The sequence below is a fragment of the Castor canadensis genome, chromosome 12 (genome assembly GCF_047511655.1).
Source record: "Castor canadensis chromosome 12, mCasCan1.hap1v2, whole genome shotgun sequence".
In the NCBI taxonomy this organism is placed as follows: Eukaryota; Metazoa; Chordata; class Mammalia; order Rodentia; family Castoridae; genus Castor; species Castor canadensis.
In genome coordinates this window covers 76,798,784-76,819,033 of record NC_133397.1, presented here as the reverse complement: position 1 = coordinate 76,819,033, position 20,250 = coordinate 76,798,784, and the positions used below count along the sequence as shown (strand labels likewise).

The 20,250-nt window shown below is 43.8% G+C and overlaps 1 protein-coding gene across 1 annotated transcript; it reads left to right on the top strand.

Moving 5' to 3' along the window:
* The first annotated feature begins 1,301 nt into the window (after positions 1-1,301).
* Foxi3 (forkhead box I3) lies at positions 1,302-12,063 on the top strand. Its single transcript, XM_020188426.2, has 2 exons — positions 1,302-1,953; positions 5,710-12,063. Exons 1-2 carry the CDS (start codon positions 1,302-1,304, stop codon positions 6,333-6,335), a joined length of 1,278 nt encoding a protein of 425 aa, XP_020044015.2. The 3' UTR covers positions 6,336-12,063.
* The last annotated feature ends 8,187 nt before the right edge of the window (positions 12,064-20,250 follow it).

The window sequence follows — 20,250 nt, the reverse complement described above, 5'->3', positions numbered from 1 at the left end:
GAGGCACCCAAATTTGCTAATGAACTGTCTCTGTATTTTATTTTTTTAAAAAGGTGAGATGCTACATTACATATCAAACTTTACCATGAAAAGAAATGTCCTCCCTTGGCGAGGGGGAGGCGGATGTTTCCAGATTATTAAACATTCTGAACTGTCAGTCTGCAACCGACAAATAGAAAAAGAATTTTTTTTCTTCTTTACTCTCATAAATGAGGGCTTCAGCTCTGTCACTTAGTAACAACACATTCGGGAATACTTTCAATTGTAAAAGAGACCATTTTCTTACTGTTATTTGGAACCATTAAATAAGGATTGCTTGGCACGTGGCGTCGCCACAGTATCTTACTGGTTTTGTTTGTTTCCCAGGCAGGGAGCCGCATTTAAAAAGTCATATGCCTTAATTAAATGAGACTGCGTTTGTGTAGGAGCGCTCTGGAACAGTTTAAATCGCTTGAAACTTTCGGCTTTAAAATGCTAATTCCGAACCCACTTACTTAAGTGTCTTTGAAAACCTTCACCTTTCTAAAGATAAGCAATCATCTCACGGAAAGTCCGAACGAACGAACAAGTGCTTTCCGAGCGTGTGAACGAGTTGGTTAGAAAAACCGAACAACACGGATCTCAGTCCGTGGGATGAGGGAATCCCGGAGAAAGAGGAAGGGATGCTCCAAGGTCCGGCTCACACCTTCTACCCAATACCCCAAAGGGCTGGCTGTAAATCACACTATTATTTTGGACTGGAAGCCGATCCTGATCGGGGGAGACCGAACGCGAATCCCGTAAGTCGATCGCCAAAGGTTCGGAGCTTGACTGAGGAAGGAAAATCAGCGGGGCTGGAGGCAGGTGGCCCGGGCGGCCGCCACGAAACATCTCACGGAGTTTGAAAGAAACCGTTGCTAGGGTTTGGGTTATCTTCCCGTTTTTATACTTGTCTTATCTTGCTATTAGGTTAAGAATACGCGGGCTCGGATTGGTTGGCGCTTCTCACCTTAAACCTGGAGCCGCGGCCTCCCGGGGCGGGCCGGGCCGGCGCGCGCGGGCAGGTGGGGCGTGGCGGGGGCGTGGAGAGCCGGGGCCCGGGGCCCGGGGCCGCCGCCCAGCCCGGGAGGTCGGGTATAAGAGACCAGCTTACCGGAGCTACGCGTGCACCTGCCTAACCCCGGCCCGGAGCACCGGGCACCGAACGAGGGCCGAGGCGGGCCGCAGGGTTGGCCCCCAAAGGGATGCTCTCGCCCGAGTGGCGAGACCAGCCCCGCTCGCCCCTCGCCGCGGCCGCGCCGCACCCGCCCACGGCCGCCGACATGGCCCTGTACTGCGGCGACAACTTCGGCGTGTACTCGCAGCCCGGGCTCCCCCCGCCCGCCGCCGCCGCCGCTGCCGCCACCCCGGGCGCGCCCCCGGCCGCCAGGGCGCCCTACAGACTGGCAGACTACACCGCGCCGCCGGCCGCCGCCGCCAACCCCTACCTGTGGCTCAACGGGCCCGGCGTGGGCGGCCCGCCCTCCGCCGCCGCAGCCGCCGCCGCTGCGTATCTGGGCGCCCCGCCGCCGCCGCCGCCGCCGCCCCCCGGGGCCGCCGCCGGACCCTTCCTGCAGCCGCCGCCCGCCGCCGGCTCGTTCGGTTGCGCGCCGCGGCCCTTTACGCAGTCGGCGCCCGCCGCGCCCGCCTCGCCCGCGGGGCCCGCGGCTCCTGGTGAGTTGGGCTGGCTATCCATGGCCAGCCGCGAGGACTTGATGAAGATGGTGCGGCCGCCCTACTCGTACTCGGCGCTCATCGCCATGGCCATCCAGAGCGCGCCCGAGCGCAAGCTCACCCTCAGCCACATCTACCAGTTCGTCGCGGACAGCTTCCCCTTCTATCAGCGTAGCAAGGCCGGCTGGCAAAACTCCATCCGCCACAACCTGTCGCTCAACGACTGCTTCAAGAAGGTGCCCCGCGACGAGGATGACCCAGGTGAGGGCGACCGGGCAGGTGCTTCCTGGCTGGGGAGGGCGGGAGCGTGGCGGTGGAACCCACTAGGGAGTCTGTATGTGGCCGCCTTGAAGAGCCGCGAGGCGTCTTCTCATTCGTACCGGGATGGTAGCAGATGGAGAAACAACCACCTCAGTCTCTCATCTGACGGAGGCTAGGGACCCAGAGGACAAAGAGAAGTATTGGACGTCTTCCGAGGGAGGACCAGCTAAGGGACGAGCTCTTCCCTTACACCCCCCCACACATCGGCTGGCCAGTTAGAGAAAAAGAAAGACGTTCGTGGCCTCACACGGGAGGCCAGCTCTGCCCCGGGGGGTGCTCATCGGTCCATTGAAGGGACCGTCTAATTGCTGGGAGACGATGGAGGCGTAAGAGCAGGCGCGAGCTCTCAGATGAGGGATGGGTGGTTGTAAAGGGGTTCAGGTGAACTGAGTCATCACCTTTCACAGAAGGTGAGAGAGCTAGTCAGGCTGCGCTTTGGAGCACATCCTCCTCTCAGATTCGTAAAGGTCTCAGTGCGTCCTTATCAGAGCCAGTGCTATGCCGACCGTGAGAGAGATGACTTATCTATGGTGGCACAGGCATCTTGAGTCAGGGCAGGGGTTGGGAGAACTTGAATGGCTTGTGTAAATTGCGGTTTTTAAACTTAACTAGTTAGAAAGTTAGAAATGAGTGTTCCAAATTTGCTTCCTTTTTAAGCCCAGTAAGTTCCAGAGCCAGCAGGGCTGCGTTTTGATGTGAGGGTTTCTCTTACCTGGCCCAGAGCGGTGGAGGTAGAGAGAAGAAACAGATTCCTAGGAGAGGATTTCTAAAGGAGCCCAGGACAAGGGAAAGGGAGGGAGTTACGACAGGAAAACCAGAAGGGAAATAAAACCATTTTGGCACACACTGCAGAGATAGGGGACTTTATGGAAATACTCTGGATCTCAGAATGGACTCATCCCTGAAGTTATTGTTGTGGTGGGGATGGACCCCTGGGTTTCATGCATGCTAAATACACAATCTAAACTATACCGCCAGCCTTTGGAATTCATTTTAGGGAGTGTTTTCCCAAAGAACTTCTGTACAGTGCAAGCCACTTGTGATTGTAACTTTTCTAGTAGACACATTCAAAAAGTGAAGAGACACCGGTCACATTTTAAGTATTAATTTTTTGGGGGGAGGTGGGACTGGTTTGAGCTGAGGGGTTAAAACTTTCAAAGCAGGGACTCTACCACTTCAGCTAACTCCCCCAGTTCCCCAAGTATTAATTTTAAGTGGCCAAATGTTTGAACATAAAACAAATATAAAAATTACTAGTGAGATTTTTTTATATGTTATTTTCTCGGTTTTAAGACCTTAAAATCTTGTGTGTATTTTATACCACATCCTAATTTGGACTAGCCACCTTTTTTTTTTTTTTTTTTCTTTTGGTTCATTGACTTGGGGCCTCACTATGTAACCCAGGCTGGCCTGGAGCCTGGGGTCTTCCAGCCCCAGCCTTCTGAAAGCTAGAATTACATATTGGTACCACAACACCCTGCTCTGGACTGTGTCAAATAGCCACAGGTGGCTAGTAATTACTGTATCAGATAGGACATGGAGCTCTAGAAGAGCCAACTTCCTGATTTGGCCTCTAATTCACCACTTATGTGAACTCCTCTGAGCTTTAAAAGTTCAAAGTTATTGGTATCTAAAAAAATATAATTGGAGACTTGAGGTTATGGCTCAGTGGTAGAGCACTTGCCTAGCATGTCCTGGGTTTAATCTGTAGTACCAAAGGTGAGGGGCCAGGTAGGAAAGCTATTGGTTCCAAGCTGGTCCAGTATAATATCCAGATAGGTTGCAGGTATTGTTACCTAAATGATAGTTATATAATTTTTTTTCTGCCTCTATCTCCAGAAAATACTTCATTGGAGAAAATGAGCTTAGGGGGGAGTGCATGCTCCTTTGTGGGGCAACTTAATGCAGTGCACTGTAGTTAGAGGCCAGGTATGATGGTGCACCTCTGTAATCCCAGCATTTGAAGAATGAGGCTGAAGGAAGCTCACTAGTTCAAGGCCAGCCTCAGCGACACAGCCAGACCCTGTCTCAAAAACCCAAAAAAGGTGTGAAGATGGTTGAGGATGAGCTGAGTGCTTACTCTGCCTCTTCCTACAGCATGTCCCGAGCTGTGTAATAAACCTTTCTCTGTCTTAAAAAATCCGTGGTGGTTAAGAATGCTAAGTCTAAAGCCAGCCTATTTAAATGCTGCCTCTGTCATGCCAATGGCACTTGAAATATGAAAGTTACTAACCAGTCTGCACCTTAGTTTCTCCATCTGAAAAGTGGGGGTACTAATATTGCTGATCTTCACAGAACAGTGAGGAGTAACAGGTTATCCATGTAAAGCACTCACTACAAGGTAAGTGCTGAAAAGTACTTTCAGGGGCTCACGAGGTAGAGCACCTGCCTGGCAAGTGTGAGGCCCTGAGTCCAACCCCCCAGTATTGCCCAAAAAAAAAAAAAGTATTTTCAAACATCAAGGATGCTTTTTGCCAAAAATTTTAAGAAAAAAGTACTGGATGATAAAATCTTCCAAGATGATAGATCATTTCTATCTCAATTGTAGATAGTAAGGTGTATTTTCTAAGCGGAAAACCAGCATTGTGTGTATAGCATGAGTGTCCAGATCTGCTTAGTGAACCAAAAAAACTTAGAAAATTTGCAGGGGCATGTATTCCCCAAGTTTACTTGTACTAGAACTATATGCCATCCAATTTGTTAAAACTTTATTGATCAGTAATTTTCAACATCTTGAGATTTCCTTTTTCTAGTGTGATTTTTTTTTTTCAGGGGTGGGAGTTGTGCATTTTTAGGGAATAGTTGTAATAGTGTGTTTCACTGGCTATGTGCCAGCTACCAGGCTGCAAAATCACTTAAGTCCCACAGTCAGCCTTCTAGACGGGTGCTGTTATCCTTATTTTACAAGAGAAATGGAAGCTCAGGTTTTAAGTAGCCTCAGAATTCCTTGATTTTGCCAGGTAACTCCAACTAGATCTAGAGTATGGAAAGGTGTTGAGTGGTGTAATTACACATGCCTCAGGAAGAGAATTAAGTCCTCAGATTTAAGCAGCAGATACTGCGGGAGGAGATAGAAGTGGCAAAAACAACTTTGTTCCAGGATCCTCCTTGAAGTAAATAAGGTGTCCTGCAAAAGAGGATAAAGCAGTAGAGTGGCATGAGCATCTTCCTCAGTGTTTAGTGAGTCTCTCTTCTCCCAGACTCAAAGTGAAGCACAGCAGTCCTCCCTTATCCTCAATCCTCAGTTTCTTTTCTCTTTCTGTACTGTATTGAACAGTGTTCTACCACTTAAACCATGCCATCAGTTCTTTTTCTTTTTCTTTTGTTTTTTCTTTTTGGCTTGTTTTTCAGATAGGGTGCTAACTTTGCTAGAGCTGAACTTTTCTGTGGTTCCAAGATCAATCACAGTCCAAAACAATTGAGAAATTTCAGAAATAAACGGATAACATTCACATAGTTTTCATCGCAGTATATTGTGATAACTATTCTGCTGTGTTATTAGCTATTGTTAATGTCTTACTGTACCTAATTTATACATTTAACTTCATAGGCATGTATATACAGGAAAAAACTTAGTACACTTAGGGTTTGATAGTATCCCTGTTTCCAGGCACTCACTGACGGTCTTACAACATTAAGGAGGTAGGTGCCTACTACACTAAAATAGGGCCTTCTCTAACTTGTCTTCTTTCTCAGGGAAAGGTAATTACTGGACTCTGGATCCTAACTGTGAGAAAATGTTTGACAATGGAAACTTCCGTCGGAAGCGAAAACGCCGCTCTGAGGCCAGCAGCAGCTCCACAGTGGCTGCAGGGACACCAAAATCAGAAGAAGGGCTGGCCTCAGGACTTCCAGGGGCTGGAGTAGGTGGAAAGCCAGAAGGAGACAGCCCCTCCTCTCTGCTGAGAGCTTCACAGTCCCCAGAGCCTCCTGAGGGCACCAAGAGTACTGCCTCCTCTCCAGGAGCATCCACGCTCACCTCCACCCCGTGCCTCAGCACCTTCTTCAGCAGCCTCAGCACCTTAAGTGTCAGCACCAGTGGGAGCACCCCACGAGCCATCTCTGGCAGCCGCCACCTCGGGATCCAGGGGGCCCAGCTGCCTTCCAGCAGCACATTCCCCACCACCTCCATTTCCGAGGCCTCACCAGACACCTTGCAGCTGAGCAACAGCCCTGGTGCTGGCAGCAGCCAGCGATCTTCCTACTATAGCCCTTTCCCTGCCAGCACCAGTGGGGGCCAAAGCAGCCCTTTCAGCAGCCCCTTCTACAACTTCAGCATGGTCAACAGCCTCATCTACCCCCGGGAGGGCTCTGAAGTGTAAGCAGTGCTTCTCAGACTTTCATATGCACACCTGAGATCCGGTACAAGTGCAGTCTCCAAGTCAAGAGGTCTGGGGTGGGGTAGGATGGAGGTTCTGCATTTTCTGTTGAGCTACTGGGTGACCCTGTGGTCCGCTGACTACACTTGAAGTAACTGGGGTGTAATAGATAACTCTTCTACACCCTTCTACACTCTTCTAAACTTTGACAGGTTTCTCTGGAGAGAAATCCACCTCACTCTGTTCTGGGATAGGTAGCCTGGGAGCCCTGTGAGGTCAGGGACTGGCTGTGTCTATTTTGTTAGTCACTGAATACCAAGGTAGCAAGCTCAGATATGTATAGGCAGCTAAAAACCATAAGCCAATGAAGTTACTGGGTGGGAAAACCCAAGTAGTTGACAACTGAAGCAGTAGGGAGTGATTGGGACTGACCAGCTGAAGGCTGCTATGAACAGCTGGTTATCTCCTACATATGTGGTAACATTCTGATTTTTCTAAAAAAGCCAGACAATCTGGATTTTTATAGGAACACCACAAATCCTTGATCTATATCAAGCTCACAAGTCTGGTACCTGGTAGCTACTAATAGCAGTAAAGTTGTGCAAGCAGCTTTGTGTGCCAAGCACTGTTCAAGCACATTACATGCATTAGTGCTTTTAATCCTAATGGTAACCATGGAAGATAGGTATTACCACCCTTTGTTTTCCATATGAGGGAAGTGGAACTCTGAGATGTTAGGTAACCTGACTAAGGTCACACAGATAGGAAATGGACCCAGGCAGTCTAGCCCAGAGCTGGTGCTTTAACCTCAGCGTTCTAGTTCCTAAAAAAGAAGCCAGCCTCATGGGAAGGCACACCTATATAAGAGATAGGAATGAAGCTAGATCTCACTTGACCAAAGATTGTGGTTGAAATAAAAGTCATTTGAGTTGGGCACCGGTGGCTCACACCTGTAATCTTAACTATTTAGGAGGCAGAAATCAGGAAGATCACCCATCAAAGCCACGCTGGGCAAATAGTTCAAGAGACCCTGTCTCAGAAAAACCCAACGCACAAACAGGGCTGGTGGAGTGGCTCAAGTGGTACAGTGCCTGCCTAGCAAGACCCTAGAGTTTAAACCCTAATACCACAAAAAAAGAAAGAAAGAAAAAATTATTTGTGAAGTTAGATGCCACCTCGTCTTATTCAAGCTACCAAAAGAATTCTGGGATAATCATTATCCTTACTTATGATGGTGAGACTGGTATCCTGTCCCTGTTAGATTGTGTCCTGGTTACTTTATTTTCTAACAAAAGTGTTAACTAGAATTTTATTAACTATAGTTTTTAAATGGATTTTTTATAGTTTTTAATATGATTAAACCATTTGTGGTCAAAATTTTTAGACTATATATAAATTTCTATTTATTAGCACTCCCTTTCACTTCTCAGAGGTATCTTCATTTGAGTAATTTTTATGGCCATCCTCCCAGTACCCAGCAGAAAACACAGTAGTACAGCTATTTTTTGTTGAGGCAGTGTATTCAAAGAGTGCTAATTAAACAATGGGAATGGTTTGGATTGATGGGAACAGCTTCCACTAAGATGAAGGTAATGTTCTAAGAGTTGCCTCTGTGCCATGTTTTTGAACCTTTGATGTGAGCCTAACCCTTGTTAGTTTGGGGTTTTCATTTTTTGAGAAACAAAATCCCATCTATGTTGTAAAAAAAAAAAACATTTTCCCTGTGTATCCTTTTTTAAAAAGATTCTAACAACATTAATTTTTTTTAATTTTGAAACATACTTACAAAAATTATTTTAAGTGGCTTATTCTGGGACAAATGACACCACTAGTACTTTTTAGCATTATGCAGAAAGAGAACCAAAGAGACTACCTATCCCCATGCTTTGTGTACAAAAAACTTTCTATGGATATTTTTGTATGAAAAATTATGGACTTTTATAAATATTGTTTGTTACACAATTCTATATTTGTAAATTAATTTATAATGTGAGCTGGGCAGCAAAGAAAATGTTTTTACAAGAAAATACTCTCCATGCTGAGAAGAATCACATGAAATAAATGTTAAGTAGGATGACTTCCAGCCTCCCTGGGACTTTGCTGGTTTTTCTGACCTAAGCTTCTTTGTCCTATAGGAGTAAAGATGAGTGGCATGGCCCAAAGCCACTGCAGGAAATTTGCTGAGAGCAATTGACTTTACATTAGATTTATTCCACCTGTCCATATCTGAAGGGGCTGAAATAAAGCAATTACTCTTTGCAAAGGGACTACAGGCATATATGAGTGTTTGGTTCATTTCTACCACAGTAGTGGTTCTGTCATTTAAAGTGAATTTGAGTGTGTCAAACCAGAAAAACAGGGCTCTGAGGCTGGGAATCTCAGGTGGAGCTGTGCAGGGTTGAGTGTGGTAGGAAGGAGACAGCAGCCCATCATTTCCAAGGACATAGCTGGTAACTTGACCATGGTCCCATGTAGAAAGAAGTCAAAGCAGACTAGACCAGGGCTTCTCAGCCTTAGCACTGTTGCTATTTGGGACCGGATAACTCTTTGTATAGGCTGCCCTGTATATTGTAGGATGCTTAGCAGCCATTCCTAGTCTCTACCCATTAGATACCATAGCACACCAACCTAGGCATAACCCACAATATCTCCAGGCATCACCAAATGTCCTCTGAAAGAGGAGGTGGTTGGATGAGGGCAAAATCAACCCCAGTTGAAAACTGTCTGGCCCAACATGCAGTTTGCCAATGAGGAAACTACTAGCCCTAGGTCCCAGATCCTAGGGTTAATAGTGGAGCCCTGACTGAATAGGTGTCCTATGTAGATCCTATTTGCAGGATCCAGTTGGTTTTTGTTTTCTTTCCCTGCTTATTGGCTAAAACCTTGAGTTTATAAAAAACAAAATGGTAGTGCTCTACTATTTTGAAGCAGGAGGTCAGCTGGCTCTGACTAGAAATGGGGGGCCAGCCTGACTTGCCTTTGTCAAGGCAAGCAATTAGCTGAGGTGTGCAGCTCCATGGCTGGCACCACCACAAAAAAAATTGCCTGTTCCTGTCAGATTTTAAAAAAAGAAAAGCCAGAAAACTACTGCCTCCCTGAGATGCAGAGAATAGTCCTTTATTATTTTTAAAAAGATAAGCATTACAATAATAACTCACAAGGTGCCAGAGACTCCTAAAATTGCTCTAGGATATGTAAAATAGCTCTACCAACTCTGTGAAGTACACATGGAGAACACGGAAGCTTGGGAGTTACTAAAACTGGGCCTGGTCATGGATCTACATGGTTGCTACAAACAAGTGGTTGAACTGAGTTTCAAACATAGACCATCTGAGCTGGATGCCGGTGGAGTGGTTCAAAGGTGTAGGCCCTGAGTTCAAATCCCAGTACCATAAAAAAAAATAGACCATCTGATATCAGAATCCATCTGCCTCATAGACCACCTGATATCAGAGCCCATCTGCCTCTGTTTCAAAAAGGCAGGAAAGGCACAGAGAAGTTAAGTGACTTTCCCAAGGCCACACACAGCCTTTAGGTTGCCAACTGATTTTAGTATAGAACACAGGCTCCTGCCCCTCAGTTCATTGATGCTTCCTCCAGGCACTTGTTTGTATATTGTCTCTGTTGGATTTTGTGTTTGGGGCTTCTTTTCTTGAACCCAGAAGGGCAAGCCCTGGGGCAAAAATCACTTTTACTTGAATTTCCTTTGCCTCAGGACCAACCAGCAGCCCATTTGCAGGCCCTGAATTTGCCCTTGACCTATTACTCTGCCTCTTGGCAAGGTCTTGAGCTCTGAAGCTGCCCAGGAAAACCAGACATAGAGGAGGATGGCTGGGAACCTTGGACTCCTGTGACATTTATCCACAGACTCAGTAAATCCCCTTTGGCACCACATCCCATGCTGAACTTCGAGGATCCTGACCCAAGGCCTTCCTGGCTTAAGTTGCTTACTATTGGAAGAGAGACAGCCATCCCTTGGGAAACGGGATGGAGGTTAAGAACACACGTGCACAGGGCAGGGGGGATCCACAAGGCTGGACCAAGCACCACCATCTAGCTCTGAGCCCCTGGTGAGGGAGGTAGAATGGTTTAATCTTCCTGAAAAGCAATGACATCTCTCTGTCCTAGGCAAGGAGGCTACAGCTCCAGGTTCCTCCACTTTCTTATTGCTCCTGCTGGGAGGAGGTGGACCAGATGTTTCCAGGTACACAAAGTCACAGTGCTTGTAGACCTGTAGAACTGACAAGGTCAACTCAAAGCCAGCCTGGGCAAATAGTTTGTGAGACACTATCTCAAAAAAACCCACCACATGAGAGGGCTGGTGGAGTGGCTCAAGGTTTAGGCCCTGAGTTCAATTCCCAGTACTGGGAAAAAAAAAAAAAAAAGGTTGTCCAGGTGTCTCTATTGTATGCAGACTTAAATTCCTCCCCTTATGGCAATACTGAGGTTTGAGCTAAGGGTTGGCCTGTGCTAGGCAGGCACAAAGCTGTACATGTTGACACATGTCTTCAGCCCTGACTTAGATTCTTTTGGTATTTATCCAAGGTTGGTATAGCTGGATTATATAGTAGGTCTACTTTTAGCCTTTTGAGGAACTTCCATACCGATCTCCAGAGTGGTGGCTGCACTAATTTACCTTCCTGCCAACAGTGATGAAGATTGCATTGAATCTGTAGATGACTATCAGTAATATAGCCATTTTCACAGTATTAATTCTGCTGATCTATGAACATGGGAAGTCTTTCCATCTTCCAGTGTTTTCTTCAATTTCTTTCAGTATTTTATAGTTTTCATTGCAGAGGTCTTTGACTACTTTGGTTAGGTTTATTCCTACATATTTTATTTTTGAGGCTATTGTGAATGTGATTGTTTTACTGATTTCTTTCTCAATATGTTTTTCCTTTTTTCTTTCCTTTTTTTTTTGTGATACTAGGGATTGAACTCAGAGCCTTGAGAGAGCCACACCCCCAGTCCCTTTCTCAGAATATTTGTTATTGATATGTAGAAATGCCGCTGACTTTTTATATGTTGATTTTGTATCCAGCTACTTTGCTGAAAGTGTTTGTCACATCTAAAACTTTTTTGGTGGAGCCTTTAGGGTCTTTATTTATTTACTTTGTGGTACTGGGACTTGAACTCAGGGCTTACACCTTGAACCACTCCACCAGCCCTTTTCTGTGATGGGTTTTTATCAAGATAGTGTCTTGGGAACTATTTGTCCAGGCTGGCTTTGAACCACAATCCTCCTGATCTCTGCCTCCTGAGTAGCTGGGATTACAGGCATGAGCCACCGGTAGAGAGTCTTTTAAATATAGGATCATATCATCTGCAAATAGGAATAACCTGACTTTTTTCTTTCCTATTTATATCCCTTATATTTCTTTCTCTTACCCTATTGCTGTGGCTAAAAATTCAAGCACTATATTGAATAAAAGTGGAGAGAGTAAACACCTTGTCTTATTCCTTATTTTAGAGAAAATGCTTTCAATCCTTCCCTATTCAGCTATAGGTTTGTCACATATAGCCTTTATTATATTGAGGTATGAGTCTTCTATTCTAGTTTCTTTAAAACTTTCATCAGAAGGGATCGTGAATTTTGTCACAGGTTTTTTCTGCATCTATTGAGATGATCATGTGATTTTTGTCTTTGATTCTATTTATGTGCTGTATTATATTTATTGATTTGCATATGTGGAACCATCCTTACATTCCTGGAATTAAATCAACTTGATCATGCCACATGATCTTTTAAATGAATTGTTGAATTCAGTGTGCTAGTATTTTGTTAAGAATTTTCATGCCTGTGGGGAGGGGGAGCAAGAGAGGGGGTGGGAGGATGGGGGAGTGGGGGTGGGATGGGGGGGGAGAGATGGCCCAAACAATACATTCACATATGAATAAAAAAGTATAAACAATTTAAAAAATAATAAATCCTAAAAAAAAGAATTTTTCACGCCTGTAATCCTAGCTACTCAGGAGGCATGGATCAGAAGGATGTGGTTCAAAGCCAGCCTCCAGGCAAATAGTTCATGAAACCCTATTTTGAAAATTCCATCACAAAAAAAGGACTAGTGGTAGTGGAGTGGCTCAAGGTGTAGGCCCTGCATTCAAACCCCAGTACTACAAAAAAAGAAAAGAAAAAACAGAATTTTTATATCTATGCTCATTAAGGAAACTGATCTATAGTTTTCATTTTTTGTTGTTGTGTCATTGTCCAATTTTAGTATTAGGGCAATACTGGCTTTGTAGAATTAGTTTGGAAGCATTCCTTCTCTTTCTATTTGATGGGATAGTTTAAGGAGCATCAGGATTAGTTCTTTAAAGGTCTGGTAGAATTCAGCAGGGTTGCTGAATTTTAGGGTTGCAAAGAGGCTCAGGAGTAGAGCGTCTGCCTAGCAAGAAGTAAGGCCCTGAGCTCAAACCCCAGTACCACCAAAAAAATAAAAATAGCTTTGTTAGAAGACTCTTTATTACTGACTCAATCTCATTGTTCATTATGGAACTGTTTAGGATGTTTATATCCTCTTGGTTCAATTTTGGTAGGTCAGATGTGTCTAGAAATTCATCCATTTTATCTAGATTATGTAAGTTTTCAAGATATTTCAAAACTCTGGATTTCAGTGGTATTGTTATAATGACTGTGTGCGAGTGGTACTGGTGTTTAAACTCAGGCCTCATGCTTACTAGGCAGGCACTCGCCTACTTTAGCCATGCCCCAGCCCTTTATTGCTTTGGTTGAGATAGGGACTCATGTTTATGCCCACGCTGATGGTCCGTCCTACTTATGCTTCCTGCCTAGCTGGGATAACAGGCATGGACCACAATGTCCAACTTTTTATTGGTTGAAATGGGGGCCTTGCTAACTTTTTGCCAGGCTGGCCTTGAACCAACATCCTTCCAATCTCTGCCTCCTGAGTAGCAAGGAAAACAAGCATGAACCACCATGCCTGCTATAATGCCATTTTTTTGTTCTAATTTTTTTTAATATATATCTTCTCTCTTTTTCTTTTGGTTAGTTTGTCTAAGGGCTTATTCATCTTGCTTATCTTTTCTTTTTTTAATAATTTTATATTTTGAATTAGCATACATTAGTAATTTGAGGGGGATTCATTGTAATAATTCCATACGTGTGTACAGTGTACTTTGAACAAGTTCTTCCATCCTCTTTCCCCTTATCTTTTCAAAGAGCCAACTCTGTTTCATTGAGCCTTTGTATTGTTCTTTTGTCTTTATTTCATTAATTTTTGCCCTGATCATTATTATTTTTCTGTTTACTAATTTTGGGTCTTATTTTTCTAAGACCTCAAGGTCCATCACTAGGTTATTTACTTGAGATCACTTAGATTTTTTAAAGTAGGCACTCGTGGCTATAAACTTTCCTCTTAGAACTGCCTTTGTTTTATCACAAAGATTCTGATAAATTTTATTTTTATTTTCATTTGATTCTAGGAATTTTTTAATTTCCTTCCTAAAAAAAAAAAAAAGAAAGAAAGAAAAGAAAATGTTCTCCTTGCTGGAGGAGAGGCTCAAGTGGCAGAGTGCCTGCCTAGCAACCTTGAGACCTGGAGTTCAAACCCTAGTACCAGCCTGTCACCACCGCCTCACACCTGCAATCCTAGCTACTCAGGACGCAGAGATCAGGAGGATCACAGTTTGAAGCCAAACTAAGCAAATAACTCACAAGACCCGATCTAGAAAATACCTATCACAAAAACAAGGTTGCCAGAGTGGCTCAAGTGGTTGAGCGCCTGGCGACTGTGAGACAAGGCCTGGGTCCCAGTACTGTATGAGAGAGAGAATGCCAAGTCATTTTCTAAGATGTATCAACCACTTGTGATCTATATTCCCTTACCAATAATGGGTATTAATTAATGGGTATTAATTTTAGGCTGGGGATTGGACCCAGAGCCTCAAATATGCTAGGCAAGCATTCCACGGCTGAAGTACATCACCTGTTGGTGCCAATATAAATTATTTCTACCATTTAGCAACTGTGCTGGCAATATCTATACAAAATTCAAAGTACACTTACTTTTAACCAATACATTCTACTTCTGACAAATTATTTCTAGAGCCTCTCTAAGAGATGTGCAGATATTGACTGATATTCATATGTCACCTTGTTCTTTTCTCAGTTACATTTGCATGGTTTCTTTTTACCTGCCTTCTAACCTGTAATCTTTTCGGTTTATTTACAAACCATTGCTGAAGCACTTGTGTTTTTTTTCACATAGCTCATTGTCAAGTTTTGTATTTAAGGCCTTGTAAAATCTTTCTCTTTCATGGATGAAGTTATCACACTCATCACATTGACTGTCCCAATAGATGGGTCTGACCTAACTTCTGTCATCTTATTAAGTTATTTTTCTCCTTCCCTGTTTTATAGTGATTGTGTTTTCTTCTTCATTTTTGTATCTTTAGCTGTCACTCAATAGTTGCAAATATTTCTTGAACGTGAGGCCTCAGTTTCATCTGCAAAGTGAACAGCATAATTAATATTTCTTTACCATCTCATAGGGCTTCACCTTTGCAACCTGACAACTCTTTAGGAAGGTTTCCTCGGCTAAACTCTTTTTCAGCTTCTGAATTCAGTTTATTTATTCCTCAAGGGAAGAAAAAGACCCCTTTCCCTCTGGGTTTTTGCCCTTCCTCTGTTGATAATTGGCTCCTGTCAGAACAATGTGCTCCCACCTCTGATTGTTGGCCAGGCTTTTGCAAGGAAAAAACACTGCACAGCTGGCTAGCTTTTGAGGCTTTAAATGTTTCCTACTTCTGGAACAACTAGACAACAACCAAATAAATAAAACTCATTAACTTCTGGCATAATGAGAGGCTCAGGGCTGGGCAGACCAGCACCAGAGACTGGATTTGGTTGTTTCTTTGTAAGGTTCATCCTTGGGCCTCCCTTGATCATCTTCTTCCCTGCCTCTACCTTCTTTTGTGCTGGACTGGACCTGAGGCACAGGTGTCCTAGCCTGTAGATAGAGAGGGAATGTGGCATGAGCTCCACCCCAAGGCACAGGAATTTCAACTTGTCATTCTGGAAGTAAATTTGCATCCTCATGGGGCAGGCCTATCATTAGTGCTTCTGGGCCCTGCCTTTTCATTTGCCCCTCTCTAGGACTAGGATGTGAGATAGTGTGGCTTTTTAATTCACACCCCATCCTCACTGTAATCCCACCCGCAGACAAGGCAAACGCCTCTTCCTTTCCTAAATTTGCCTCTTGCCTTAGGGGGTACCTGGGTGACTGGTACTCACCCAGACCAGGCAGGATTGGAAAGATTTCTGCTCTAAGACACTGGGCAAAATCCCCAGGACTTCTTTGGAATTTCAAAAGAATGGAATAGCTTTGCTGCAGGAAACTCCATTTTCTGGCCTCTGCTTTGGGAGACTGCCAAGATAAAAATCTACTCCAAAAGTACCCTAAAGCAGTCTTTCATTCCAGCCACATGAAACTTCTGATAAAGAGGACAGGGGACTTTCTTCCCTCACTGCTGTTGGTCAGGAGAAAGCAACTTTGCTCACCGCACCTAGCTTCTCTGAGCTGTTTCCAAACAAACAGATCCTCACTCTCCAAAATGCAGCTGGTTGTACACAGTGTGGAACAACCAGTAACCTGTGGAGGGACCCACAGTTCAGCAGTGAGCTTAATATCTGGGTCTTAAAGCTGATTCTCCTCCTTCTCCTCCTTCTCTTCCTCCTCCTCCTCCTCCTTCTCTTCCTCTTCCCCTTCTCCTTTCTCCTCCTCCTTCTCCTCCTTCTCCTTCTTCCTCTTCAGTAGGACTGGGGTTTGAACTCAGGACTTCATGCTTGCAAAACATGTGCTCTACCACTTAAGTCACACCCTCAGTCCTTCTTTGAGTTTCTATTTCATGTTTTTTATTAGCATATATTAATTGTATGAAGGGATTTCATCATACAAAGCACTTTGATCAACTTATCCGTTACTCTTTCTTTCCCACCTTCCCCTAAAGCTCCTTCATAAGAAATTCATGTATGTGTCCTGTTAGGTTTATATTCACTTGGGAATAGGAAGGGGAATCCCTCCAAAAGACACTGAGTTGGGTTCCAGTGGCTCACGCCTGTAATCCTAGCTACTCAAGAGGAAAAGATCAAGAGGGTCACGGAATGAAGCCAGTCCAGGCAAATAGTTCATGAGAGTATAGCTTGAAAATACTCAACACATACAAAAAAAAAGGGCTGGTGGAGTGGCTTAAGGTGTAGGCACTGAGTTCAAACCCCAGTACCACAAAAAAAAAAAGGTGACACTAAGGGGGTTAGTTGATTGTCAGAGGCTGAGGGGTGGCACAAGAGGTCAGAGCACCTGGAAAGAAAGAGTTTAGATCCCAGCAAGTTGGGTAATAAACTTGGGGGGTCCTCATCTTCCTATTCCTCAGCCTACTGGGATGAGTAGAAGAGATTTAAGAAGATAGGGGGTCCCTCTATTATCAGCAGTCAGTAGAGAACAGCCCTTGGACCAATCCCACCCACAGACACCAAGCAAGAAATGGCATTCCATTGTTACATGGTTGGAAGAAATCAGAAGACTCTTTCATGAGTCATGAAAACTACATGAAATTCCAATTTCTTTTATTTACAAAGACAGTTTTTTCTGAAAGCAGCCTCTCTCACTCATTTGCTTATCGTCTGTCACTGCTTTGACACCAACACTACAGAGCCAGTAGGTGACACGAAGGCCATGTGGCCTCCAAGTTTGAAATGTTTATTTTTTGGCACTTAATGGAAAAAATGATCCAAAGCTGGGTCTAGATCATAGACAAAATATAGTCTTTGATTTGCATAGTTGGCACAGTATAGGCTTTACAGGTAGGCAGGTCTTTGCTCAATTCTTGATTGATAAAAATTATGGAAAAATCAGGCCCTGGTAACTCATGCCTGTGATGCTAGCTACTCAGGAGGCAGAGATCAGGAAGATCATGGTTTGAAACCAGCCCAGGCAAATAGTTCTAGAGACCCTATCTCAAAAACACTCAATACAAAAAAGGCCTAGTGGAGTGGCTCAAGTGAAAAAGCACCTACCTAGCAAGCACAAGGTCCAGAGTTCAAACCCCAAAACTGCCCAAAAAAAAAAAAAAAATTATGGATGGTCAGATGTGGTGCCTCATGCCTGAAATCCCAGTGCTCAGTCTTCGGAACTCAAGGTCAGCTTGGGCTACCAAGCAAGATGTTTTTTTGTCTCTAAAACAAAACAAACCAACAGTTAATGATTTTTATTCCAGAGAAAGTGTCCATGAAGTGACTGGTGCAGCCATGGTCAAGAGTAGTCTTCCTTTTCACTGTTTTTTTATTGTTCTCTTAGCTGTTTTTTAATTTTATGAGAATGCTCTTAATTACTTTTAGAAGTAAAACTTTTCAAACATGAACACAAGGCAGTCTTTAGAGTTCGGAGGCTCACTCAGTTCCCCTTGCAGGCACCAGGGCCACCTAATTGTTTGCTCCACACAAAAGGAGGATCAGAGAAAAATCGCTTCTTTATTCTTTCCCTTTACATCATCTCCCTCACACCTGGGGAGTCTGGATGCACTGAGAGGAGTACCAGTACAACACGCATCTGATGATGGGTTACACCAAAGCACACCAAGACCTAAATCCCTCCAGATTTATGAAGATTTTCTATAGCTTAACTAGATTTCTAATTGTCCTGCCACCTGTACCAAAATGTATAGTATGTGTTAATCTCAAATTCTTTTCTGTTTCCATAATCTTGGTAAAGTTTCCTGCACTCACACAGCAAATCCAACTCGGTCCATGGGTTTTAAACAGAGAGTTAAATTCACTTTTACAATTTCCAGTATGAGACTTCTTTGAAGCTATTTGGATATCTAAAAGCCCAGCACAATTTTTCTATTTTTCTTGCTTGTGGTCCCTGCAGTATGCCTTCCGGGCTGAAGGCATGAGTTCTCAAGTGTCCATTGTCTCATTTCAGGGTATTATAATTTCAGAAGTGTTTAGAAGGAAACAGGTAAGGGTTTCCACAGTTCACACCCAGGGGTCTATTCTCCCCTCAAAGTATTCTTTTTTTTTAAGTAAAAGTAACAGTGAAGTTTATTAGGAGAGGAACAGTGGGGAGAGAAGCATTTCCTGTTCCCCATGGAGGAAATGGGAGCAAAGACTCCTCAAAGTATTCCTTTTGTTTGTTTTGTTTATTTATTTGCTGGTGCACTGAGATTAAAGAATGAAAACATAAACTAGGCACCTGTTAATGTGTCCATTTTTCAGAACATTTGTAAAAGCAACTGGGTCACAGTCTCTCAGGTGGCCTGAAACAAGTAATTTAAACACCAAAGGGGCTGCAAGCATGGCTCAAGTGATAGAGTGCTTGCCTAGTGAATGTGAGGCCCCGAGTTCAAACTCTGGAAATGCCAACCAAACAACAAAATGCTTTCCTCCTATGTCAATTTGGAATAATGCCTTATCCCGCCTATTACTCATAGGGCTGTTTTTAGGAATTGAATGTGACAAAATATGTAGCCAATTCTTTAAAGGTGAAACTATTTTTTGGTTTTGTTTCTTTTGCTTTTTTTTAAAATCGTTTTTACATTTACTTATACATGTACACATTATTTGTCCACTTCCCCACCATTTTTGTTTTTAAGATTTTTTTTTGAAGCAATGATATGGGCAATGGTGGCTCATGCCTATAATCCTAGATATTCAGGAGGACCAAGGTTCAAGGCCAGCACAGGCAAAAAGTTCTCGAGACCCTATCTTGAAAATACTCAACACAAAAAGGGTTGTAGGTGTGACTCTTGTGGTAGAGTGCCTGCCTAGCAAGCACGAGGTCCTGAGTTCAAAGCCCAGTACCACCAAAAAGAAGAGAATGAAGATTTTGTTTTTTTTGTTTTGCCAGTACTGGGGTTTGAATTCAGGGCCTCATGCTTGCTAGGCAGGCACTCTACCACTTGAGCCACACCAGCAAAGATTTGTTTTGAGACAGGGTCTTGCTATGTAACCCAGACTAGCCTGGAACTCAATCCTTCTGCCTCAGCCTCTCAGGTGCTAAGATTACAGGCATGCACCACTATGACCAGCCAAGGTGAAATGTCTTGTAACTAAAAATACTCTAAAAAAGGAGGCTTCTTAATTTTTTTGTGTCGGGGAGGGGGCGGGGCAGGTTGCTGGGGGTTGAACCGCAAGCAAGGTAGGTAAGTGCTCTACTACTGAGTTACACTTCTAGTCCCCAAAGGAGGCTTCTTGAGGATGGGATGGGGAAAGGGAGATGTTGATCAAAAGATACAAATTTAGGCCAGGTGCTGGTAGTTCCTGCCTGTAATCCTAGCTACTCAGGAGAAAGAGATCAGGAGGATCATGGTTTGAAGCCAGCCCAAGCAAATAGTTCTCAAGACCCTATCTCAAAAAAAATACCACTGCTAAGTGGGCTAGTGAAGTGACTCAAGGTGTAGGCCCTGGCATCGAGCCCCAGTACCACAAAAAAAAAAAAATATATATATATATATATACAAATTTAATTGTAACTTGAATAAGTTCTGAAAATCTAACTTATAGCATAATAATGTATCATACCCTTAAAATTTTTCTGAGGGTAGATCTTACATGTTCTCACCATATCTAAAAAAAACAGACAAGGTGAGGCGATGAATAAGTTAACTTGATAGAAATCATTTTACAATGCAAAATATGTATCAAACCATCACATTGTACATCTATCTGGAATATTTACTCTTTTTATGTTTATCCCTCCCTTGTCTGCTATGCCCCCATCCTCAAAACTAAAGGGCATTTTTGTCTTTAGTTGGAGACCTTGGCTTCGCCTGTCTTTAGGCAAGTTGCCTGCCTTGTTAGCTCTAGTTTCTTCCTCAGATGTAGATATATAAAATATATGTAAGTATGTAAGACATTACCCTGGGGGAGACTGTGGGATGGATCACAAGCCTC

Excerpts from the sequence above, each read along its gene's own strand:
- Foxi3 (XM_020188426.2), top strand. The coding sequence starts at position 1,302 with ATGGCCCTGTACTGCGGCGACAACTTCGGCGTGTACTCGCAGCCCGGG. Across the intron at positions 1,954-5,709 it reads CCGCGACGAGGATGACCCAG|GGAAAGGTAATTACTGGACT; the intron begins GTGAGGGCGACC and ends CTTCTTTCTCAG.